The sequence below is a fragment of the Ostrinia furnacalis genome, unplaced genomic scaffold (assembly GCF_004193835.3).
Source record: "Ostrinia furnacalis isolate ACB-3 unplaced genomic scaffold, ASM419383v2 OfSCF3265, whole genome shotgun sequence".
Lineage (NCBI taxonomy): Eukaryota > Metazoa > Arthropoda > Insecta > Lepidoptera > Crambidae > Ostrinia > Ostrinia furnacalis.
Genome location: NW_021133504.1, coordinates 147,444 through 174,715, shown reverse-complemented (window position 1 = coordinate 174,715; position 27,272 = coordinate 147,444). Strand labels below are relative to the sequence as shown.

The 27,272-nt window shown below is 37.2% G+C and overlaps 1 protein-coding gene across 1 annotated transcript in view; it reads left to right on the top strand.

Moving 5' to 3' along the window:
• Positions 1-26,318, top strand: part of LOC114357593 (maltase 2) — a 29,834-nt gene extending 3,516 nt beyond the window's left edge. The window contains exons 5-12 of the mRNA XM_028311297.1: positions 147-272; positions 945-1,201; positions 11,039-11,237; positions 11,800-11,907; positions 13,862-14,012; positions 17,790-17,985; positions 25,768-25,905; positions 26,249-26,318. Coding sequence (XP_028167098.1) covers positions 147-272; positions 945-1,201; positions 11,039-11,237; positions 11,800-11,907; positions 13,862-14,012; positions 17,790-17,985; positions 25,768-25,905; positions 26,249-26,318 — 1,245 coding nt within the window. The remainder of the gene's footprint in view (positions 1-146; positions 273-944; positions 1,202-11,038; positions 11,238-11,799; positions 11,908-13,861; positions 14,013-17,789; positions 17,986-25,767; positions 25,906-26,248) is intronic.
• Positions 26,319-27,272: the final 954 nt, after the last annotated feature.

The window sequence follows — 27,272 nt, the reverse complement described above, 5'->3', positions numbered from 1 at the left end:
CACATACGAGTATGGAGTTCTTTAAATGTCTACTTATATTTTTGGATCTACCAACGAATTTAGACAACCTTATACCTAATCATTTCTAGTTGCTGATTTGGAATATTCTTTCCCTTTTCTTTAGCTAATAATGTCGTTTTTCACAGATCAGTGTGTTCAGAAAAAGCGCGTGGACTTATCACCCTAGTCGGGACCAATTCTACCTGCATCAGTTTGGTGAGGCACAACCAGATCTGAACTTCAGAAACCCTGTCGTTTTTGAAGAAATGAAGGTAATGCATTTATGTTGTTTTTTATTACTAACGTCGACTAAAATAATGCCTAATACTTCTACATTATGTGTGATCCCTATTTTATGTAATTTACCTTTGTAATATCGTAATAAGTAAGTACAGACTAAATACCTACCATAAGAATTGAAATAACCAATGATTGAAATGATTTACCTACTTGCGGTTGTTCTATTTACAAATCTTCGGTATTCCATTTTCAAAATCAGGGCGTTCCATTGACGTTCCATCTCCATCTCATCAATCATTTAAATGCTCCTGCTAAGCCTCTTCCCGCATGTAACATGTAAGGTCGCACACACACACGTATATTAGGAATACACCTGTCGTTATTTCGCTTCTAAGGTCGAAGGCATCAATCTTGGATTAATGCTGTGTGCTACAAATACAATGAATCTTTCTATATAAATCTATTCTGGTGCTGCCAAAAGTGTATTAATATTAGTTTACGTAATAAATAGTCATAATATTTAGTTACAAAATAGGTTCCCTTTCTTTTCCATTACACAGTCACGCTGTTCCTAACAGGATTCATAATTAGGTCCGAATATTAAGTTTTAGTCTCTACAACGATTACATAACTATGGAAAGCAATAGTAATTGACAATAATTTCGTACACCGTCTTTAATTATATTTATTTGTGTACGTTTCAGAACATTATAAAATTTTGGCTCGAAAAGGGAGTGGCTGGTATGCGAATCAATTCTGTCAACTATTTCTTTGAAACCGACAAAGATGTGTTCGGGGGGAGGTACCCTGATGAGCCCCTCACTGGAAAACCAGGGCTGGGCCCAGACGACTACGGGTACTTGGACCACGTTTACACAAAGGACCAAGAAGAAACCTACGAAATGGTGTCGCAATTCAGGGACGTTTTCGATGCTATAACTCTACGGAATAACGTGACCAGGTATGGGTATTTCGCCAAAAATGGTCAATTTTGCCTAATTTCCTTGGTACGAAATATATTTTTGTTTTTAACTATTTTTAGTTTCCCATTGTATTAAGTAACAAAAACTAAGCTAATATATCTAAAAGGGGTGTCATAATTCGTTTTAGAAANACATGCTGATAACATGTTCCATCGTAATAAACTTCTTTCCGACATAATTTAATAAAGAAAACACCTAAAATGACCTAAAACCACAATTTTATTTTGCTTTTCACACGTCAATAAGCCAGTGAGTTACGTTACTGTGACAGCTATGGTATTTTTCGATGACATCTTTGAAAATTGCAACTCATGGTAAGTTATTTGTATGAAACTTAATAAAAACTTTAGTCGCTATCGTATTCATTTAGATAGGTTTTTTACCTAACGATTTGAGATGAACTCATGGTAGTGTTTTTAGTTTTGCTGTGGTTCAGCTACTAACCGCTAGAGGCGCTGTACAATTTGCCATACATTTTTTTACGCCCTCGATAGCGAGATGCTCGGTAGGTAAACTCATGGTAGAGGCACTGATGAGACTGTACAATGGAAAATTTATAAGTTGAACTACATATTTATGTAACATTAAAATTATCTGAACATAGATTTGTAGTATGTACCTATCTAAATACTTACAGAAATCAAATAGGAACCTTTTGAAAATAGTACGCTCTACATTTGATAAGAATAATCTTTTATCTATGTTTTCATAGGTAAATCATTTGTGTTTTACCAGACATGGTATAAATCCCGTCCTATAAATTATTTCTATTAAATATTTTTTCTATAAAAGAACACTATAAAAACCACTTCAAATGTAAATGAGGATGTACTAACATACAAACATATTAAATAAAGCTCGGAATTTCGCGCAAGTCTCATGAGAGGTCACATTTTATCATCCGCATTCATGATGTAAAATTTCCACGTCCTTACCACGCCAATATCTGCTACCATATGCTACCAGAAACGCTGTCTTTTGGCCAACTTTTATCTGTTTTGGAAGCGGAAAAATTGTGGAGATATTCTTCAAATAGATCTTTACTTATCGGTGACACGCCCGTATTCACAAACGATGCTTGCTTATGTAAGTGAAGCAGCAAATCGAACGCACAGCGTTGAATGGGGCTTTGTGATTGGTTCATGTGTCACCCTGTGCGTCCACGCGCACTATGAGACCTCATAGTAATGTTTGTGAATTCGGGCGTGTGATTGGTTCATGTGTGGGCGATTGGTTCATCTACGCGCACTGTGAGACCTCATAGTAATGTTTGTGAATACGGGAGTTAGTACATTAGACAGTCCATGTAGTAGACAGTTTATTATTATGGTTTGGTTTTGGTCAAGTTTGTGGAAAATGGGTAGGTTAGTGGGTTAAAATTCATTTCCTACTTGCTCTTCCATTTGGTTGAATTTCAATGTTTATACTAATCTCTAATTTCAAGCGTTGTTTGAGTGTAGATTCATACGAGAGTATCATCTCTACATTATAAATAAAGCCCTCTGTTTGTTTGTTTGTTTGTGTGCATAGAGCTTATAAAATTCTCAACGGATTTTAATACGGCTTTTATCAATTGATAAAACGATTCAGGGGGAACATTTAGATGTATGATTATACATGGCATCCATGTGAAGTTTCATAATGATTACCTTCATACAAAACTTACTTTTATTCTAATTTTTTTCTAATTATTATTAAGGTTAACAAGGATACCCAAAGTAGGGTAATGCACCAAAACCACACCCCGAATCTATTATCGAGCTTAGTTGGCGAGCCTAATCTGATTATAAGTGTTCCAAAGTGTACTTATTTCAAATTTATAAGACCGATTTTGTATAGAGTAAATTACGTTTCATATTATTATACAGGGCTGGGTTGCACTATCTTACTTTGACTTTAACAAACGTCAAAAATATGTCAAACTATACAAATACACCTTTACGTTAACGTTATAGATACGGTTAAAGTTAGGTGGTGCAACTCAGTTTATACATTTTTGTTGAATAATCGTCTCACAGAAAAAAACTTATGCCGCGCGTCGTACAGGTAAAATGACAGGGTGACACTAGAAAAATTTATAACGTACGAACAGGTAAAATGACAGGGTGCCACTAGAATATTTCAAAGAGTGGCTCGTTGTTCTGTTATAAGTAATGGCGCAATTTCACTAGTCGATAGGGTCCGCATGCGGCGTGCGGGAGATTTCTGGAACGCGTGCCGCAGGGCCCGCAATCTGGGTGCGAAGTTTACTAAAAAACTGAAACAGGCATGGCGCGTCAGAAAATCTGAATGATGAATTTCATTGGTCGATAGCACGCTCAGTACACATTCAGACAGCATGCGGGGAATCCCCGCAGGCGTTGTACCGAACGCGTATCGACTTGCAACTTTCATTGGTCGTTATCTCGCATGCGGGGAGTCCCCGCATGCTGTATACCGAACGAGTTATCGACTAATGAAAATGCGCCATAAATGCTCTGTCTATACTTACCTTACAAAGCTGCATTATTTTTTAATCTATTTTTCTACACTCACAAGGATAATCTTTTAAAATATTTAGTAAATGTCTTAATTAATACTAGGTGGTAAAATTTTAAATTTATTGTTCTACTAAACAGTTCTCTACACTATCTACACTAAAATTAAAAAGAGGAAATCTTTGTTTGTTTGTTTGGTTGTAATGAATAGGCTCAAAAACTACTGGACCGTTTTTAAAAATTCTTTCACCATTCGAAAGCTACATTATCCACGAGTAACATAGGCTAAATTTTATTTTGGAAAAAATAGGGTTCCGTAAAATATGTAGTAAATGTAGTTCACATGCGCGAAGCCGCGGGCGGAAAGCAAGTCTTTAATATTTTAGTGTATTACCAAGCGCCTAAGAAATTAAACGTTTGTAAGCACAACGACCCAGCCGAGGAATGTGACATGGGTCGCGATAATAGCTTCGTGGCGAGCAACAAAATGTGTGGAATTTAATCGCGCGAACATTCTCTAGGATGATTTTGTTTTTTGCTTAGCAATGAAAATACACGAAATGGGTGTAAGTCTGTAAGAATACTTGGTTTGATAAAATATTTCTTTATTATTTATCACATACGCCTCTTCTTCTTAGAGCCTATGCACACGAAGTTTTTTTAGCGCGCTGTCGGACGTAATGTTTGTAGGAAAAAATGGTGGTGTGTATAGGCCCTAAAAATATTTTTCCAAAGGGTTTTAACATAATTTTCATCGCTAATACTCATTAGAATTTACGCGTTTCTTTTAGTGAATTCTTTTATCTAAATGCACCCTCTTTATTGTTTTTGTGGCAAGAGGTCTTCGCTGTTTTCTTAGGTGACATTCCACATTCTTTGGAGTTAATCAAAACGACATTATTGCTTAACCCTCTTTCTGGCACAGTCAGTTAAAAACCCAACAATAAAAAACAAACGAAGGCAAATGGAAAATACACTCAGTTGAAATGCAAATGTATTAATCCACCGAATTCAACGTGCAGTCGCCGGGTCGCCGGGATAGTGTAATGAGGATTAAATTTTAAGCCCGGATTAAAATATCAGCCGCCAGGGACACCGGCCGACGTCAGCTGGCGTACGAATGTTTGCCGGGGGCATATTTTGATGCGTTAGAATTTCAATTCGCATGCGAAAGCGCAGAAATTGTAGTACATGGGTTTGATGATGATTCTATTCGTTACCTATTTATGATTAGGCCTAATGATCAATATTACAAAATCCTGAACTTTATTATTAGTTATATAATTTTAAATATCGCGTTGATGTAACTTAGGTACGTATTAAATTATGTTAGGCTGGGTTGCAACCTCTTAATTCGACTTTAACAAACGTCAGAAACCTCTCAAATTCCATACAAAACACACCGGTTATCGTTATAGTTACTGTTAAAGTTGGGTGGTGCAACTCAGCCTAATTCTAGTAAATAAAAACTTACAAAACCAGCTTTGATGCATATTGCAGGGACTTTTAAGTGGAATTTGCTTACCTGAAACAAAAAAAAAATGTTTACTTACATACAAATACAGTTAACAGCACATCAGGCTCTACATTTGTTACAAAATAGCACCTAGATTATTTGAACTAATAATATTTTAACAATATGCCGCAGTACAAGCTTGATGTGCCGTCGTCCAGAATTACAAAAGTGTAAAATTTTAGTAAAGATGATGATGATGATCCATCCGATCGATTTCGGCCATGGCGACCACTCCGACTCCTAAATGTCTTGGCAGCGCTGGTGTGCCCGAAGATGGCTTACGTAGCTGATCTTCGCGGTAAACCCCCTCGCACATTGAAAATTACAATTCCAATCACAGCCATGCTTGAGTTTGAATCGTGTTTTGAGCAAGAAGAAGTTTGTAACAAGAATGAAATAAAATATTGTTTTTTTATAACACAATTAACTGACATTATTAAAAATCCAAACAATAAACAGATCATTTCTATTGTCATGTAGTTTTAAAAACTGAATGACATCACGGCAAAATATGAATGGTGTATCAAGGAAGTGTATGCCAATGTTTTTAAACAATCATTGTGGGCTAGTTATATAAAGGCTGGAGGATATGCTTCCATCTCACTTGCGCAGGAGTTGACTCGTGGGTGCAGGTGATTATTTTGACCGTTGTTTTAGAAATTTTGTGAGGTAGAGTAGAGTTAGAGAGAACAGAGCGAAGAAAAGGGTGTTTTTTCAGTTAGGGGACAGTGCGTGAGGTAGTAAAAGCAAACTCCTGATTTAAAGATTGATCACTCTTACTTATCACATTTTGTAGAAGAAGATAAAGAAGTGAAAATACTTCTCTGGACTCATGACGTCACGTCGTCCTCAGGCGTGTATAATACTACGATGATATTATCTACTCAAATAGTATTCGGTCTGTTATCCCCTCCTTAATAAGTTCTACTATATAGACTTCTCTTTTTACCTTTTGGATAACTTCTAGTTATCTCTGGACTACAAAGACTCCACCAGCTGTAACTACTAATAATTTGAAAAGATAAAATCATCATCATCACCATAATTTCCAGCAATGTGGGAGATCATAGCAGCAAGTCTGGTGGTGATAGCCGAGGCGAGGTACGAGAATGTGAACGTGAAGCAGGACTGGTGGGAGACAGCTGTGTTCTACCAGATCTACCCTCGTTCCTTCATGGACAGCGATGGCGATGGAGTTGGGGATATAAATGGTGAGTTTTTTGTATTCGTCCCTTCCTCCCTAATTAAGTAAATTCTTCTGATGAAATTCGTTATGAGGTCAAGCTTTAGATCCTGAATAAACAGGAGTTGCAGTGGTGGGATTATTCCCATGTGTTTTCGGTACAGCCCAATGACTTCTACTGCTGGCCAAAGGCCTCACCAGGGATTTCCACAATGACCGTTCCTGCACTGCTTTTATCTTTGACCTTTTTGTAATACAGGCTGCCTCAATATAGGCACTAGTGTAGTATATTGTTATTGGCAGTAGCTATAACACTCTTTGTGATTATGTTAATATCCACACGATAGAAGATAATAAAGGATAAGCATTAGAGCATTTTTTCGTAATTTTGTTTTTGTGCAAGAGTTGCCGTTCTGTTGTTAAAGTTATTTTTACTTTTAGGAATAACTTCAAGATTAGAATACCTGAAAGAGATTGGTATCAACGCTGCTTGGTTATCTCCCATCTTCAAATCGCCGATGCATGACTTTGGGTACGATATATCGGATTATTACTCCATACAACCAGAATATGGGTCTTTAGAGGACTTTGAACAGCTGCTCAAAAAGGCTTATGAACTAGGTAAGTTCATTAAAGCACTTTTTTTTTGTAAATTATTGAATAACGCAGCGTTGACGTCTACCCGACGACCTGATAAAGGTAGCAGGAAGGCGCTGGATGCAGGCCGCCCATGCGATGTGGAAGTCATTGGGAGAGGCCTAAGTTAAGCAGTGGACGTCCTGTGGCTAAAATGATGATGATGATGATGATGATGAAATTATTGAATGTCCGTTCGGTAAAATCGCGGCTCTTGTATGTAGGTAGCTGGCGCTATCTACTGATCGATATTCAGGCAGTGTTTTTGATTGCGCTATTTCTTTTTCTTTTTCCTACGAATCCAATTAAACCATGTCTGAAAATCAGCTCATTAAATGAAAAAAAGTTAATTATTAAATTCTGCTGACTTTTAGAATAAACTTAAACACGATTTTTATGTCGGTTCGGCTGAAAATTTTAGGTGGACCGTCAACCGATGACCTTTTGTTCGCTTTTGCTTTCCAACAGCTGAGACATTTTTAACACATCAAAAACTTCAAAGCTTATTTTTGTAGGGTGCAACAGCTTTGCCAACTGAGACATTTTTAACGTATCAAAAACATGAAAGCTTATTTTCGCGATGTGCTTTGTAAGAGTTTTTTGGCTGCCAAAGGAAAAACTTCACATCAACCTGAATGTTCACAATCACATTTGCACCCGCAACACTTGGGAATCGTCCCGAACACGCACTAAGTGAGCTCATCATTATTCATTGCTCAATCCATTACGCAAATTTATGCATTACTCAGACGAATCATCAAAATTTTCGACTCTGGCGAAATTTGTTTATACTGGAGATCAGTGATCCTCAACTTTTTTGAGTGGCGGGCCCCTAAGTAACAAAATCTTAGTTAGATCATATCATCAGGACATTCAGTCTCCACTGCAGAAAGACGGATCGTCTCTAATTTTACACTTCTTACACTTCTCACTCTGGACAGATGAGAGTTTGATATTTGACAGTAACTCTATCTATTGTTTTAAAATTTCATGGTCACTAACAGAATAATTATTATTGAGGTGATTGCTACCATGTACCTTATTTATTGCAAGCGCCATGATCACGTAGTAACTCTATCTTTTAAATCTACCGTAGAAGGTGTACTATGAAGCGAAATTTCGTTATGGATAATGGATTTCACCACAGTTTACATTGCGGGCCTCAGGTTGAGAACCAGAATCTCAAATCACTCATTCAAGTTTCCTAACAAGATTCTGCGATAACTTGTCATGTACGAGTTTGTTTATTTGAAGTTTTATCGGAGTTTTAATGTTTGCTTGGATAAAAATAAACAATGTCTACACCTGCCTAAAAGATAATCAATGTTTCACATGTTTGGGTATGTTGTTAGATAATGCGTATCATCCTGTGGTATCATCCTGTTAAGGAATTTTCATTTCTAGATTACGGTTTTTGGCTTAAACAAAATTTTTATTGGTGAAGTCATAACACATTTTTTTATCACTAGCAGAATTTTGAGAGTACCCGTAAAGCAACAGCAGTTAAAAATTTCAAATCAATCACAAATTCCATGGGTCCATCACTCTCAGGATATTTTTAACGCACCTTGCTCTTGAGCATCTTTAAAACATGTTTTGAATTTTCAGACATAAAAATAGTTTTAGACCTCGTACCGAACCACACGAGCAACGAAAGTGAATGGTTCCTCAAGTCGGCCAGCAAAGACGAGTATTACAATGATTGGTACATCTGGGAGAATGGTCACATGGATGACAATGGTGATAGAAAACCGCCTAATAATTGGGTTAGTAACGAAAATTAAATGAAAATTAAAAACTGCAGCCCTTTAAGTACCAGCTAATCGAGACACATAGAAATCAATTGTTACCCCGCAGTCTTATGGGACCTCTTAGGTTTCCACAATTCAATTCAATTTAGACCAAGATTTGGCACATACGAGTATGGTGTTCTTTAAATGTCTACTTATATTTTTGGATCTACCAACGAATTTAGACAACCATAAACTGGTTGCTGATTTGGAATATTCTTTCCCCTATTCTTAGCTCATAATGTCGTTTTTACAGATCAGTGTGTTCAGAAAAAGCGCGTGGACTTATCACCCTAGTCGAGACCAATTCTACCTCCATCAATTTGGTGAGGCACAACCAGATCTGAACTTCAGAAACCCTGTCGTCTTTGAGGAAATGAAGGTAATGCATTAATGTTGATATCTATGTACCTACTAAAAGCGTCGATTAAAATAATGCCTAATACTACTACATTATGTGTGATCCCTATTTTATGTAATGTACACACGGCCACACTGTTAACTAACTATCCATTTCCGTTTTTGCTCTTACTCTCATCAAATGGTGATTTTTTGCGATAGAACGAGACCACTAACAGGCAAAGGATAGTTAACACTGTTGCCGATGGTACCTTTGTAATATGTAGTACACCTAAAATACCATAAATAAGAATCGAAATAACCAATGATTGAAATAATTTACCTAAATTCCATTTTCAAAATCAGGGCGTTCCATTGACGTTCCATCTCCATCTCATCAATCATTTAAATGCTCCTGCTAAGCCTCTTCCCGCGTGTAACATGTAAGGTCGCACACACACACGTGTATTTGGAATACACCTGTCGTTATTTCGATTCTAAGGTCGAAGGCATCAATCTTGGATTAATGCTGTGTGCTTCAAATAAAAAAAAATACAGAATGGAACTTTCTAATACATTTATTCTGGTGCTGACAAAAGTGTTTTAATATCAGTTTACGCAATAAATTAATTATAGCCTCGTGTATTTAGTTACAAAATAGGTTCTATTTACTTTCGTGTATGTATTTAGATACAAAATAGGTAGGTTTCCTTTCCTTTCTATTACACAATCACGCTGTTCCTGACAGGATTCATAATTAGGTCCGAATATTAAGTTCTACAACGATTACATAACTTATGGAAAGCAATAAGTAATTGAAAGTAATTTCGTACACCGTCTTTAATTATATTTATATGTATGTGTGCGTTTCAGAACATCATAAAATTTTGGCTCGAAAAGGGAGTGGCTGGTATGAGAATCAATTCTGTCAACTATTTCTTTGAAACCGACAAAGATGTGTTCGGGGGAAGGTACCCCGATGAGCCCCTCACTGGGAAACCAGGGCTGGGCCCAGACGACTACGGGTATTTGGACCACGTTTACACAAAGGACCAAGAAGAAACCTATGAAATGGTGTCTCAATTCAGAGACGTTTTCGATGCTATAACTCTACGGAATAACGTGACCAGGTATCGTATTCAGAGACTTAAAAAAATATTCTATTATATTATTAGGAACAGAAGATTTTTATTTTTATTAGGCAAAGATTATTTTTGATGGAAATTCACTTCAAACCATTACTATTAAATATAAAGTAGGGCCAACGAGAAGCGAAACCAAATGTAAACAAACCCAATGTCATGGGTGAACCCAGAAGTCGTCTGACTTTGACATATTTTGGCGGGAGAACGAGACATTACGACAAATACACAAGATGGGAAGAGACAGAACATATTGTCAACTCGACAGTCGTATCGATCTTTTGTATCGCTGCTATTTGGCCGTACTTTACTTGCTTATTTTATTAGTCATTAAGAGTGAATAGTAAATGTTTGATGACTAAAAAGCAATGCAAATTTTGGCATTTCTGAATTAACATTGCGTTAATTTTTGTTACAAAAAAGTATTTTTTTCCGGGAAGTTCGTTGAATCCTTTATCTTTCTTCAAATCAGCTCTTTATGCTACCATGCTTCTATTCTAATATTTGCTTACACAACCGCCCACATCGATTCATTAACTCATAATCCACGTGTACCAACACTAAAATATACACTCATCAGCATTAAACCACAAAAATAACTCAATTGATTCCAAATCTTATCGTGAAGCAATAAAGCTTAAACTCTGTCGAGGAAAATCACTTTGTACTACCGTTATTTAATTCCTTTGTGCCCTGAACACGCCTCATATACAATTCCTTTTCCTTCCTCAGGGTAATGATGACAGATGCGTACACAAGTATTAAAAATGCAGTGAGGTATTACGGCGAAGGGATCCATTCGGGGGCCCATGTGCCCTTCAATTTCGCCCTTATTGAGGACCTGGATAAGGACTCGGATGCGAGGGATATTAAGTACGCTGTGGACAAATGGTTGACGTACAAACCTTTGAGGAAGCAAGCCAATTGGGTGGTAAAGTAGCATGTATCTGACTTGAGAATCTAACGCCCGTATTCAGAAACGATGCTTGCCTAAGTGAACTTGCCACAGTGTTGAATAGAGCTCTGTGATTGGTTCGTGTGTCACCCTGTGCGTCCACGAGCACTGTGAGACTTCATAGTAATGTTTGTGAAAACGGGTGACAGTGTATTTTGTTCCCAGTTTGGTTAGAACATTACGGCTTGATTCAATTTCACTGTCTGAAAAAGAAACACGTTATTGTCATTCATCATAATGCCTATGACTGTTCATTAGATCTTACAGACATTATTTGTATGTAACTAGAAGAAGATAACTAAAAGTAGTTTTAATACATTATACTTTTTTTGTTGAACAATATCACACAACTACATCAGCTCTCAATGTGCTGTAGTCTGTGATGGCATTTAAAACTAATTTTATAAACGTAGGCCGCTACCAACCGGGCAACATGAAAAGTATTGGGGGATTGATCAGCAGTGGACGACCTATGGCTGAGATGATGATGATGATGATACATTTTATAAAGTTTGAATGATGGTGGTTTTTCTTACAGATCGGGAACCACGACAAGAGTCGAGTAGCCTCTCGGTTCAGGTCCGAATTGGTCGATGCCATGAACATGCTCATTCTTTTGCTGCCTGGAATCGCTATCACGTATATGGTAACATTTACTTTCATATTTTTGTATGAAATTCATCAACAACAATAACAATAAAAAAAATATTGGGGGCTCCCCGCTTAATACCGCGTAATCTTTCATATAAAATAACTTAAATTAAAAAAAAAAAAACAATAAATCAATGGTACGGAACCCTTTGTGCGTGAGTCCGACACGCACTTGGCCGGTTTTTTTTTATTGGCGGTCAAGCTGTAGATCCTGACTATACAGGAGTTGCAGCGGTGGGGATGAGAGTTGGGAAAAGTCCTATAGTCACCAAAGACAAAATAAAAATTAAATTTTGAACCTTAAGGCGATTAGTGTCCTCAATCCGCGTGAAATGGTCATTTTGTAAAGCCTACTCCTCTTTTACTGCTGGACAGAAATAATTGAAAAAAATATATGTTATACAACAGTTCAAGGACTACATTTGACACGTTTGAATTTTTCCTACGTCTCTTTGTTGTGGATTAAAAAAATAAATACGGGACATCGATTTTTTACTTCAATTCCCTACTCCTCCCAAACGGCTATGTTAATTTTAAAGATTTTTGCACGAATAGATTACGAATTCTTTAATCTTTAAATGACACGTTGCGTTTTTCAATCGAACATTACTTTCATTCATAAATTTTACTTTTGATAAATTCCGAACGTTTTGCTGTTGAGGGGGCCTTCGCGGGGTGCGGGCGGCAGTCGGCCGCTGGCCTTCAGACGGGGAGGTTGTGTTACTCGCTGCAAACTGACATTAGCGATCAAAATGAATTTTTTCTTTGGCTGAGTTGCACCACCTGACGTGACCTAACTTTGACCGTAGCTTTGGCGATCCACATTCCAGCTCCAACATCAGACCCTGTTTACATATAGAATTGAAGTAGGTACTCGTGATTTGTAAAGTAGTTTACCGTAACTTTACATAGTTAGTACTTAATGTAAATAAATAAATACAAATCAAACGAGTCTCAACTCGATGGAGTCGTTATATTCCGGAGTTCCTATGGGGTCACTGACTTTCCAGCTCTATCATCAGATCAGCTCCATGTCATCGTAATATTACATTATCATCCGAATTGCATGTGTATCCGAAATTTTAACTCAATCGGTTGTCGTCAGGAAATGGGTCTAACTAATTCATAGTTTACACACAACATAAATTGTAAGCTAAATAAAATAAAATAAAAAATATTATCCCATACAAAATGTTCATGGATTTGTGATTTTTGTTAAATATAAATACCTTACTATACGGTGCGCTAGTTTAGAACATTTCGGGCCATCACTTGCGCTTGTGTTGAATGACATCGACATCAAGGTTCATCAATTCAAGTTTAAAATAATAGGCAGTAATGTATGAGGAGAGCTTCTATTCTGTACCTACCTATGCCCGTGTAATTTTGATCGGTGTCAAATCGGAGTTTTTGTGCGGGGTGCGCGGGTGTTGTGCGAAGCGTGAAGGTCAAACGCTCAAGGTCATTGAGGACTCTAATCGCCTTAACCTAAAGTAATGAAGTGCGAAATCCATTAGTAAGTTGACCTGATTGTGACTACATACGAAAACTACCCGCTGTTAATTAATTTGTCGGGGTTTACACCACATCTTTCATTCCATTACATTAAAAGTCAAAGTTTTCCTGGAATTAAATACCTTTAACGCCAACGCCTCTCTCGTGTATTAAAGCTTCTAACCAGTCACAGACTTGAAGCTATTGAGATTTGATTTATACTTGAGCTTTCATTTAAAAGTACATGAAAAACAATAATTAACCACTGAAAAGCCAATCCCATACTTTTCTCTATTACTTATTACCAACTAATTACCATAAATCTCACTTCAATGTAACTTGATTGAAAGCCACTTACTTACATTGCAAAATAGCATCTACTTATTGCGAAATACTGCACAGAGTTTAGTCCCACGTGTGTTTGTCCATGCAATTATTACATTGAAACCTTTCAGGGCGAAGAAATAGGTATGGTGAATGGATTTGTCCCTTGGAGCGAGACTAAGGACCCCCTTGCATGCAACACCGACGACCCGGTCAATTTCATCGAGGTATCCCGGGACCCCGTACGGACCCCTTTCCAGTGGAGCAACGGGAAGAATGCAGGTAAGGCCCGGGATATTCTTTACCCGACCCTTTTGGGTGAAAGGAATTTATGAAGGTAAATGTTTTAGTTGATAAAATAGGATAAGATTTATAAGCTACATTTTTCAGTTTTGTTGGGATAAAGGTTTTATATGGACCTTACTGAGCCTAGCCGCAAACCACCGACTTTTAGTTGGCCGATAGTTGGGCCCGATTCTAATTTGTATGAAGAATCGGCCGATAACAAATCTGTAATCTGCGCACTTTCATACATCCCCACATTAACAGCCCGACCCAACTTTCGGCCAACTAAAAATCGATGGTCTGCGCCTAGGCTAAAAATACAAAGTGATAATAAAGTAGCATTTATTTGGGAAGTAGACAACTAAGGCTGAGTTGCACCACCTAATTTTAACGGTAATATTACGATAACCGGCGTTTTTTGTATGGAATTTGACAGATTTTTGACGTTTGTCACAGTTACAGTAAGATGGTGAAACCCAGCTTTATTATCTACATTGAAAGACTTCAATTCAATACGTTTAGGCTGAGTTGCATCACCTAACTTTGACCGTAACTATAACGATAACCGGCGTTTTTTATGGAGGTTGACAGATTTTTGACGTTTGTCAAAGTTAAAGTAAGGTGGTACAGCCCAGCCTTACTGTCCAAAATAATACAACTACGATTGTCGCCATCTAAAATATCGATAGTAAACTTCAAATAGAAACTATTTAATATTTGACAAAATTATGTGATTATAGGTTTGAGACCGTTTTGAATAAATTCGGCAACCATTAAAGTAAGAAAATCTTACAAGAGGAAGACCATAGCAACAATTTAAGGATTTCCAAAATTATTTGACGAATTCATCAATAAATTGAACAATATTATTTTCGTTTATCATTCTGCTGCTATGAATGAGATATTTAAATTGACGGACAGCGTCAGAACCCAACCCAATGAATATTTTGCGGTATCGGATGCTTGACCCGCCCTCGGTACTAGGCCACCTTACTCATTACATCTCTGTCAAAGCAACTGATCGCCTTCTGACATGGAGATTACTTCCCAATGAAGACGATTTTCGCAAGTTATGATGGCGATTCCTGAAAGGTGCGTTCAGATTGCTGTAAGTAATTGGTGAAGACGCGTCATCCTAATTGAACAGAAAATGTCAATTGGATTTCATCTACATAGATCAAGTGCTGTCTCAATAAAATCAAAATTGAAGTGAATAACTTAATATTTTATTACTTTCTGTTATGATGATTTTCATCGTTACGCAACAGAGTTTTCATTAAATTCCATTCTGAACTGACTTCAGCCCGCGGCATCATTTGATATTTCGATCTATCGCAAAAAAATTGTAGCGCGCTCAGAATCTCTTGATTTCTGTTCCAATTGATCTTTTCCAAGAGCATAAATTGAGATGAATAAGTATTTATTAGCTTCCATGTTGAACTTACTTATCTATTATTTCCATTATTAAGCATTCAATAGCATTCTATGTGTGATTATAGTTTCAATTGAGCCATTGAAGTGCAAAATGGAATGTTAGCATTTCAAGTCTCATTGGCAGCATATTCGTATCAAGTGCCTATTCCCCTTCAGGCATATGTAGAGCCTAGTTTCATCGGACAATGAGCGTTCTGTTAGTAAACATGACGTGGGCATTGTTGGCGTTTACGTCATTTACGACGATGGCGCCATCTGGGTTAAAACACATTTTCCCGCGCTGTTGTTGTTCAGCATCCAAAACCGCGAACGTGTAATTTTAGCACGAAACCTATTTCATCGTACATGTCCTAGTTACCTTTATATTTTTGTACGAAATCGCTCTATAAATAACAGTTTAAGATGACCAAATTAACCATACCATAGACAATAGACCTATCTAAAAGCGTGGTTAAGCGTTAAAGCGTTAATACTTTTACTAATATAAAAAAGTAGGTGCCTACATAACGCGTTTCATAAATTAATTGACCACACACAGAACTCTACCAAGTCTCCATATAAAAGACTATGACCACCATAAGACATAAGACGTATTTCAGCAGTGTTTAGCTGTCAAAAACTAACCCAAAATAAAAAACCTCGTTCAGCTAGAGCCCCTTGTAATATTTCAAGTGAAGTGGGGGTCAACGCGTCAGGTCAACGAGCGTCGAGATCACGCGCAAATGTCAAGTCCCGTGACATCTCGATGAACGCTCCGCTGTACGAGTGGACAGTGTCAGCCCGACTTATTATATTGCCCGCGTGCATATACTTTAGAAATGTTAGCTAAAAAACGAGGATGAGTTATATTTAAACAAAATAAATTGTTACAGATTCATATTAGGAGATCACCTTTAAATTAGCTGTATGTATCATACACATTATTGGGATTTAGCTATTCATGTCTTTAGTCTAGGAAAAGCCCGACATTTATAATAGTCCACGTGAACAAGCTCTAGCAAACATTCTAATAAATGAGACTGAGTTACTTTGAAACAGAATAATTGTTGTTCTCATTGTAAATTCTGAAATTCATACTCATAATATTCTGGAAAGTGCAACGTTGTATACCTGTAATAATGGTCGTAGCATTTTTTAAAATAATTATAGTTTTTTGTACACAGATAGTCCAGCGTTAAAGTAAAGTAGAGTCCTCTGGAATCGATAGTCAGATGCCTAAACCTATTTGGGCTACATTCGCCTTAAATATGGCATCCTATTATGTCGATAAAATAGACAGACAGATCACAAAAACATTGGAAGATCACATCTTTTATTTACCTACTATAAAAATACAATATTCTGGGGAAACATTCCGAAGCACACTGACAATGATGACTCCATTTTACCCATACGACATCGTGTCGCGCTCAAGCCGGGGGCTACGCATAATTCCATAATCGGATAACGTTACCCCCATATAGGGTGTTCTGACCGAGAGCCTTAGGAAAAATGGGAATACAAAATATCTTATAGGCCGCGCAAAATGCATTTGAGTACTTTTACTAGAATAAAAAAATTAGCACCTAAATAACAAGACAATGTTAAGCCTTTGGTTAATTCGTTGCAAAGTGTATTTTTTAGAAAAAATAAACAAAGGATAAAATGACAAACTATCAAAACCTTTTCCTTTTAGACTAGAAAGGATTGAAATTATTTTGCCTTATGTGTGACTTTTGTTTTCTTATTTCAGCATTCTGTTCTAATCAGTAAGAACTGGTATGAGTATAATATGAGAATATTATGCGTATAATATTTGGGATAACTGGCCAGGGACACTCTGTATACATTTATGCCGCCCTACTTCGCCTGAATTTACATCGCGTTAGTACGAAACACGGATTCGCGGACGAATAAGTGAAATCCATTTGTGACGATCCTTAAACCTTAAAAGGTTTTTATTATGCCCTCTGAATTTATTATTGTGGTAAAAATAAAGTTAATAGAGTCGAAATTAGAACAAAAACTAAGGGAGTTTTGTTCACGTGGACTGGCGTTTTCCTCTCAAAAATACTTGAACATTTTACACGACATTAAAGCGTCATTTGGTGCTCCAAATGAAGCAACCAGAAACCTGTACATACTGTACAACATTACCATACAAGGGTTATTAACATACGTCCTAACTTTTTTGTTTGTTCGTTTCAGTCAAATAATGTTTACTGCTGCTGGAAAAAGGCCTATCCCTGGGATTTCTAGAACTACCGGTCCTACGCTCCTAGGCTGAAAGACGTAGTGTGAGCTGGGCAAGTCTCCCTCACGGACTAATAAATGCTTCTTTTGTTTTGCATCTTCTTTCAGGATTCTCTACAGCAGAAAAGACCTGGCTGCCTGTGGCCGAAGGTCATGAGCATCTGAACGTAGCCAACCAGCGGTCAGCAGTGCGCTCTCACTACCAGGTGTACCGAACCCTGACGAACCTGCGCATACGACCAGCCTTCCGCCTGGGCAGATACGAGTCTTTGGCGTTGAACAACGACGTGTTTGCTTTTAAAAGGTTTGCCACCATTTTCTTATTGCCTTTGAATTTGGCCCAACCATTGGTCCCAACGCCACTTATCTAACTTGTGAATCTAGATAAAATCGTGTTAAGAATAGTATTGGCACCAACTTCGGGCTAACCTATTTTTNGTCTAAAAACCTGGTATTAAGGTAGGTACATCATTGGATTCTATTTTAAGAATACATCATAGATATATATTCATCACTTTCCTACACCGGACCCAATTGAAGTTATGCCTTTCGCACGACAAGGAAGACTGCAATTTTCTTAGCCGCACGGTAAGCGAGACGTACACAAGGTCTATAGACCTGGTTTCGCACTCAACGTGTTAAGTTTTTCTATGGTATTATTTGTAGTTTCTGCTATTGTAATAGCAAAAACAAATAAAACTTTTGATTAACTTTCCCATAAAAATAGTTTTATACATATAAATATAAAAAAACATGTGTTCGCCTGCCTGGACACAGAAAATTTACTGTTTCGGCGAAATACCCGTATCGTATTCAGAGACTTAAAAAATATTCTATTATTATTAGGAACAGAAGATTATTATTTTTTCTTTATGTGACAGGAGGCAAACGATTTAAAAAGATTTCAATTTAAATGCAAACATTATTTTTGATAGAAATCACTTAAAACCATTACCATTAATTAAGAGTGAATAGTAAATGTTTAATTACTAAAAAGCAATTCAAATTTTGGCATTTCTGAATTAACATTGCGTTAATAAATAAATAAAAAAGATTTTTTCCGGGAAATCCTTTATCTTTCTTCAAATCAGCTCTTTATGCTTCCATGCTTCTATTCTAATATTTGCTTACACAACCGCCCACATCGATTCATTAACTCATAATCCACGTGTACCAACACTAAAATATACATTCATCAGCATTAAACCACAAAATTAAGTCAATTGATTCCAAATCTTATTCTGAAGCAATAAAGCTTAAACTCTGTCGAGGAAAATCACTTTGTACTACCGTTATTTAATTCCTTTGTATCCTGAACACGCCTCATATACAATTCCTTTTCCTTCCTCAGGGTAATGATGACAGATGCGTACACAAGTATTAAAAATGCAGTGAGGTATTACGGCGAAGGGATCCATTCGGGGGCCCATGTGCCCTTCAATTTCGCCCTTATTGAGGACCTGGATAAGGACTCGGATGCGAGGGATATTAAGTACGCTGTGGACAAATGGTTGACGTACAAACCTTTGAGGAAGCAAGCCAATTGGGTGGTAAAGTAGCATGTATCTGACTTGAGAATCTAACGCCCGTATTCAGAAACGATGCTTGCCTAAGTGAATCAGCAAATCGAATGCACAGTGTTGAATAGAGCTCTGTGATTGGTTCGTGTGTCACCCTGTGCGTCCACGAGCACTGTGAGACTTCATAGTAATGTTTGTGAAAACGGGTGACAGTGTATTTTGTTCCCAGTTTGGTTAGAACATTACGGCTTGATTCAATTTCACTGTCTGAAAAAGAAACACGTTATTGTCATTCATCATAATGCCTATGACTGTTCATTAGATCTTACAGACATTATTTGTATGTAACTAGAAGAAGATAACTAAAAGTAGTTTTAATACATTAAACTTTTTTGTTGAATAATATATCACTTAATACAACTACCCAAGATGTTACAAGCTCAATGTGCTGCAATGGTAAAAAAAAATTTTTTTTTTAAACGCAGGCCGTTACCAATCGCGCAACATGGAAAGTATTGGGGGAAGCCTATGTTCAGTGGACGTCCTATGGTTGAGATAATGATGATGAATTTTATATGGTTTAAATGATGGTTGTTTTTCTTCCAGATCGGGAACCACGACAAGAGTCGAGTAGCCTCTCGGTTCAGGTCCGAGTTGGTCGATGCCATGAACATGCTCATTCTTTTGTTGCCTGGAATCGCTATCACGTATATGGTAACATTTACTTTCATATTTTTGTATGAAATTCATCAACAACAACAACAATAAAAAAAAAATTGGGGGCTCCCCGCTTAATACCTCGTAATCTTTCATATAAAATAACTTAAATTTAAAAAAAAATCTTAAAATCAATGGTATGGACGGAACCCTTTGTGCGTGAGTCCGACACGCACTTGGCTGGGTTTAATTCTTAATTAATTAATTTGTCGGGGTTTACACCACAACTTTCATTCCATTACATTAAATGTCAAAGTTTTCCTGGTGGAAAACCTTGGGGGAGGCCTTTGTCCAGCAGTGGACGTCATTTGGCTGAAACAACAACAACAAATACCTTTGATGCCAAATATAGCGCCTCCCTCATGTATTAAAGCCTCTAACCAATCACAGGCTATTGAGATTTCATTTATACTTGAGCTTTCATTCAAAAATACTTGAAAAACAATCATCAATCACTGAAAAGCCAATCCCATAGGTACTTTTCTCTTTTACTTATTACCAAACTAATAATTACGATAATTCTTACTTCAATGCATATTATAATAATTTAATTTAATTTGATTAAAAGCCACTTACTTACATTGCAAAATAGCATCTATTGCAAATTACTGCACAGAGCTTAGTCCCACGCCACGTGTGCTGTCCATACAATTATTACATTGAAACCTTTCAGGGCGAAGAAATAGGTATGGTGAATGGATTTGTCCCTTGGAGCGAGACTAAGGACCCCCTTGCATGCAACACCGACGACCCGGTCAATTTTATCGAGGTATCCCGGGACCCCGTACGGACCCCTTTCCAGTGGAGCAACGGGAAGAATGCAGGTAAGGCCCGGGATATTCTTTACCCGACCCTTTTGGGTGAAAGGAATTTATGAAGGTAAATGTTTTAGTTGATAAAATAGGATAAGATTTATAAGCTACAATTTTCAGTTTTGTAGGGATAAAGGTTTTATATGGACCTTACTGAGCCTAGGCGCAAACCACCGACTTTTAGTTGGCCGATAGTTGGGCCCGATTCTAAGGCTGAGTTGTACCACCTAACTTTGACCGTAACTATAACGATAACCGGTGGTTTTTGTATGGAGTTTGACAGATTTTTGACGTTTGTCAAAGTTAAAGGAAGATGGTGCAACCCAGCCTAATTTGTATAAAGAATCGGCCGATAACAAATCTGTAATCTGCGCACTTTCATACATCTCCATACTGATTAACAGCCCGACCCAACTAAAAATCGGTAGTCTGCGCCTAGGCTAAAGATACAAAGAGATAATAAAGTAGCATTTATTTTGGAAATAGACAACTTATTATCTACATTGAAAGACTTCAATCCAATACATTTACTGTCCAAAATAATACAACTACGATTGCCGTCATCTAAAATACCTATAGTAAACTTCTAATACTAAATATTTGACAAATGTGATACGCAAACAGGTTTGAGGTTTTAAATCAATTCGGCAACCATTAAAGTAAAAAAATCTTACAAAAGGAATACCATAGCAACAATTTAAGGATTGTCGAAAATTATTTGACGAATTCATCAATAAATTGAACAATATTATTTTCGTTTATCATTCTGCTGCTATGAATGAGATATTTAAATTGACGGACAGCGTCAGAACCCAACCCAATGAATATTTTGCGGTATCGGATGCTTGACCCGCCCTCGCTACTAGGCCACCCTGCTCATTACATCTCAGTCAAAGCAACTGATCGCCTTCTGACATGAAGATTACTTCGCAATAAGATCGATTTTTGTAAGTTTTGATGGCGATTCCTGAAAGGCGCGTTCAGATTGCTGTAATTGGTGAAGACGCGTCTTGTGATTGAACAGAAAATGTCAATTGGATTTTATCTTGATCAAGTGGTGACTCAATAAAATCAAAATTGAAGTGAATAATTTAATATCTTATTACATTCAGTTATGATGATTTTCATCTTTACGCAACAGAGTTTTCATTTCATTCTGAACTAACTTCAGCCCGCGGCATCATCTGATATTTCGATTTATCGCGTAAAATTTTTAGCGCGCTCAGAATCTCTTGATTTTTTACCAAGAGCATAAATTGATATGATTATTCATTAGGTTCCATGTACTTACCTATCAGTTATTTTCATTATTAAGCATTCAATAGCATTCTATGTGTGATTATAGTTTCAATTGAGCCATTGAAGTGCAAAATGGAATGTTAGCATTTCAAGTCTCATTGGCAGCATATTCGTATCAAGTGCCTATTCCCCTTCAGGCATATGTAGAGCCTAGTTTCATCGGACAATGAGCGTTCTGTTAGTAAACATGACGTGGGCATTGTTGGCGTTTACGTCATTTACGACGATGGCGCCATCTGGGTTAAAACACATTTTCCCGCGCTGTTGTTGTTCAGCATCCAAAACCGCGAACGTGTAATTTTAGTACGAAACCTATTTTATCGTACGTGTCCTAGTTACCTTTATATTTTTGTACGAAATCGCTCTATAAATAACAGTCTAAGATGACCAAATTAACCATACCGTAGACAATAGACCTATTTAAAGCGTGGTTTACGGAGAAGATTATGCAGTTATTAGCATTTTTGAATAAATGATGCATTTCAAACATTTTTTAAGCTTGGAAATAGGTGTGTAGAAAACGAAATTCTCATTTAATGCAATAGATTTTTTAATTTTTATACTCTTAACTAAAATATTAGGTGCCTACCTAACACGTTTCATAAATTAATTGACCACAGACATAACTCTACCAAGCCTCCATGTAAAAATACTAGACCTTATTTCAGTGGAATTAGCTGTCAAAAACTAACTCAAAATAAAAAGCCTCGTTCAGCTAGAGCCCCTTGTAATATTTCAAGTGAAGTGGGGGTCAACGCGTCAGGTCAACGAGCGTCGAGATCACGCGCAAATGTCAAGTCCTGTGACATCTCGATGAACGCTCTGCTGTACGAGTGGACAGACTTAAGAAATATAGCTAAAAATGAGGATGAAAACCTTTTATTTAACTTTTTTATAAAGAGCTGTGGTTTTCTGAATAAAGAAAAATAAAACTATTAGCTATTATATTATTAGAATGTAACTGAATTCTGATGTCTTTATTCTAGGAAAAGCCCGACATTCATAATAGTCCACGTGAACAAGCTCTAGCAAACATGCTAACAAATGAGAACTGAGTTACTTTGAAACAGATAATAGTTGTTCTCATTGTAACCTCTGCAATTCATACTCATAATATTCTGGAAAGTGCAACGTTGTAGACCTGTAATAATGGTCGTGGCATTTTTTAAAATAATTATAGTTTTTTGTACACAGATAGTCCAGCGTTAGAGTAAAGTAGAGTCCTCTGGAATCGATAGTCAGATGCCTAAACCTCTTTGGGCTACATTCGCCTTAAATATGGCATCCTATTATGTCGATAAAATAGACAGACAGATCACAAAAACATTGGAAGATCACATCTTTTATTTACCTACTATAAAAATACAATATTCTGGGGAAACATTCCGAAGCACACTGACAATGATGACTCCATTTTACCCATACGACATCGTGTCGCGCTCAAGCCGGGGGCTACGCATAATTCCATAATCGGATAACGTTACCCCCATATAGGGTGTTCTGACCGAGAGCCTTAGGAAAAATGGGAAAACAAAATATCTTATAGGCCGTGCAAAATGCATTTGAGTACCTTTACTAGAATAAAAAATTTAGCACCTAAATAACAAGACAATAGTTAAGCTTTTGGTTAATTCGTTGCAGTGTATTTTTTAGAAAAAATAGTCAAAGGATAAAATGACAATTTACAATCAAATCCGTTTCCTTTTAGACTAGAAAGGATTGAAATTATTTTGCCTTATGGGTGACTTTTGTTTTCTTATTTAAGCATTCTGTTCTAACCAGTAAGAACTGGTATGAGCATAATATGAGAATAACATTATGTGTATAATATTTTGGGATAACTGGTCAGGGACACTCTGTATACATTTATGCCGCCCTACTTCGCCTGAATTTACATCGCGTTAGTACGAAACACGGATTCGCGAACGAATAAGTGAAATCCATTTGTGACGATCCTTAAACCTTAAAAGGTTTTTATTATGCCCTCTGAATTTATTATTGTGGTAAAAATAAAGTTAATAGAGTCGAAATTAGAACAAAAACTATGGGAGTTTTGTTCACGTGGACTGGCGTTTTCCTCTCAAAAATACTTGAACATTTTACACGACATTAAAGCGTCATTTGGTGCTCCAAATTAAACAACCAGAAACCTGTACAACATTACCAGAGAAGGGTTATTAACATACGTCCTAACTTTTTTGTTTGTTCGTTTCAGTCAAATAATGTTTACTGCTGCTGGAAAAAGGCCTATCCCTCGGATTTCTAGAACTACCGGTCCTACGCTCCTAGGCTGAAAGACGTAGTGTGAGCTGGGCAAGTCTCCCTCAATACTAATAAATGCTTCTTTTGTTTTGCATCTTCTTTCAGGATTCTCTACAGCAGAAAAGACCTGGCTGCCTGTGGCCGAAGGTCATGAGCATCTGAACGTAGCCAACCAGCGGTCCGCAGTGCGCTCTCACTACCAGGTGTACCGAACCCTGACGAACCTGCGCATACGACCAGCTTTTCGCCTGGGCAGATACGAGTCTTTGGCGTTGAACAACGACGTGTTTGCTTTTAAAAGGTTTGCCATTACTTCCATGCCTTTGAATTTTGGCCCAACCATTGGTCCCAACGCCACTTATCTAACTTGTGAATCTAGATAAAATCGTGTTAAGAATAGTATTGGTACCAACTTTGGGCTAACCTATTTTCTAGATCTACACGTTGGATGAGTGGCGTTAGTATCAACATAAAAGCCGGCTTATTGGTACAAATAATGCCTCCCCAACCCATCTGACCAGTGTCGAGTGTGTAGGCCAAGTACTTTTTGTCTCTGGTAAATAAGAGAGAGCTTGGTACTTCTAGAGTGGAGAATAAAAGATCTGATGATGAAAAAAAGAGAGAAAGGAGATAGAGAAGCGTCACTAATTAATCTAAAATAGAGTTTCTATCGACCGTTTTAACTTGGTATGATCTGTGAGCGATTTGGAAGAGAATAATGTCCTGATATGACAAAACAATGGCGTTTTCCAGAAAAACCAATGTCATCATAATCATGACATTGCCGATCCATTTTAGTCCCCAGTGACAGTAATGCAATCATTGATCCTTTTCGAGTGGTTTCGATTTGAATTTATCTCAACAAGATGCATTTGCATCAAGATGATTACCTAATTTAATGCCGTGTTACCTACCTACTATCTTGTCAAAAATAACACATTATGATAACGTTTTTCCTTTATTATCTCAGTACCTTTTCGAAACAAAAAAAGCGTTCTGGAAAAATCGAGATAATATGTTTGACACTTGAATGATTTGTTATTAATTTTCGTTTGTTCGTTCGTTTCAATCGAAAGACGTCCACTGCTGGGCAAAGGCCTCCCCCAAGGATTTCCACAAAGACCGGTCCTGCGGTGCTCGCATCCAGGCACCTCCCGCGACCTTCACGAGATCGTCTTCTTATTCTTAATTTTATATCTCCTGAAAAGGTAGCAAGAAGGCGCTGGATGCAGGTCGCTATCAAAGTATCAACGGATCAATCTGGGAATCACTTAATATAATATTCAGCAGTAGACACTGAAATTATGATGATGATTATTATTATTTATTTATCTCTCTAGTTTGTTGACTATGGAATATTTAAAATATTTTACGGTTTTAACAAAGCCAATACTATTAAGTGTTAACCTTCAGCAAATTCTAATTTGTTATTTCTTGAAATGAGTTTGAAATTTTTTGAATTGATTTTATTTTCAGATGGTACAATGATGACACGTATGTCGTTGTCATGAATGTTGGGAGGACGTACCACATAGTCAATCTGACTGCTTTCGACTTGATCTTCGGCCAGCTGGAGGTGGAAGCCAGTAGTGTCCTATCTTCGAGAACTTATAGGTAATACGGGTTTTTTATGATTGCAAATACTAACAAATTCTTGTGCATAATATAACTCAAAGGTGACTGACTGACTGACTGACATATTGATCTATCAACGCACAGCCCAAACCACTGGACGGATCGGGTTGAAATTTGACATGCAGGTAGATGTTATAGCGTAGGCATCCGCTAAAAAGGATTTTACGAAACTCCACCCCTAAGGGAGTAAAACGGATCTACGCGTACGAAGTCGCGGGCGGCCGCGCCGCTATGAACAGATATATTCTTAAAAAAAGCTAAGCTATTAGCTATTGGTTTTCCACATTGGCAAAAATCACAATTTGATATTCTTTTGTTTTAGTGACAACGTTCAAGCTAGTTACTTGGATCTTGCTGCAGACGAGGCTTTGGTTCTCCGAATGCAAGTTTAACTGATCATAAACAACCTATGACGTCACTAAGAAGATTATGTTAAATAAAACAAATGAAAATAACAGTGTTTTGTTTTTTTAATGCCCTAAATATTCTTAACTTAAAAATGTTCAGTTGTTCTTTCATCATATTGAGCAATTCAATACCTTCTGTATGATAATTTTCATGGTGAGATATGATAAGAATCAGTAGGGAATGTGAAACGTGATAAATGTTTCTATAAATTGATTTATCTTAAGGGTTTTGTTTGTGTGGTATATGAGTTTGACGTGTGAAGATTTACGTTAAATAAATATCAGTTCAAGTACATACATCAATTATGTCTTATTGTTTGTTATTGTATTCGAAGAATCGATTAACTTTATGATTAGTTATAACAAACTTAAGTAACTGAAATTGTATGTTAACTTTAACAATCCGGGAGACAAACAGAAAGATTTATCTTTTGTTTGTAAGGCCTATTATAAAAATAGTTTATAATTTAATTATTTATAAATACAAGTTATCTTACTTCTTTACGAGATCGAATCAGAAATGAGGAGATCCGTAAACGAACTAAAGTCGCTGATATAACCCGACGGATGGTGATGCTGAAGTGGCAATGGGCAGGGCACATAGTACGCAGAACTGACGGCCGATGGGGCAGCAAGGTTCTGGAGTGGAGGCCGCGTACCGGAAAACGCAGCGTGGGACGTCCACCCACAAGGTGGACCGACGACATCATAAAGGTAGCAGGAAGGCGCTGGACGCAGGCCACTACCAACCGGGTAACATGGAAAGTATTGGGGGAGGCCTATGTTCAGCAGTGGACGTCCTATGGCTGAGATGATGATGATGATGATGATCTTACTTCTAAATTACAAAATAGTTCAGCCAATATTTGTTATTATTGCCAGTAACAAACAAATTATCGTGGTCTCTATAATTAGTACAGATTACATTAAACACTAAAA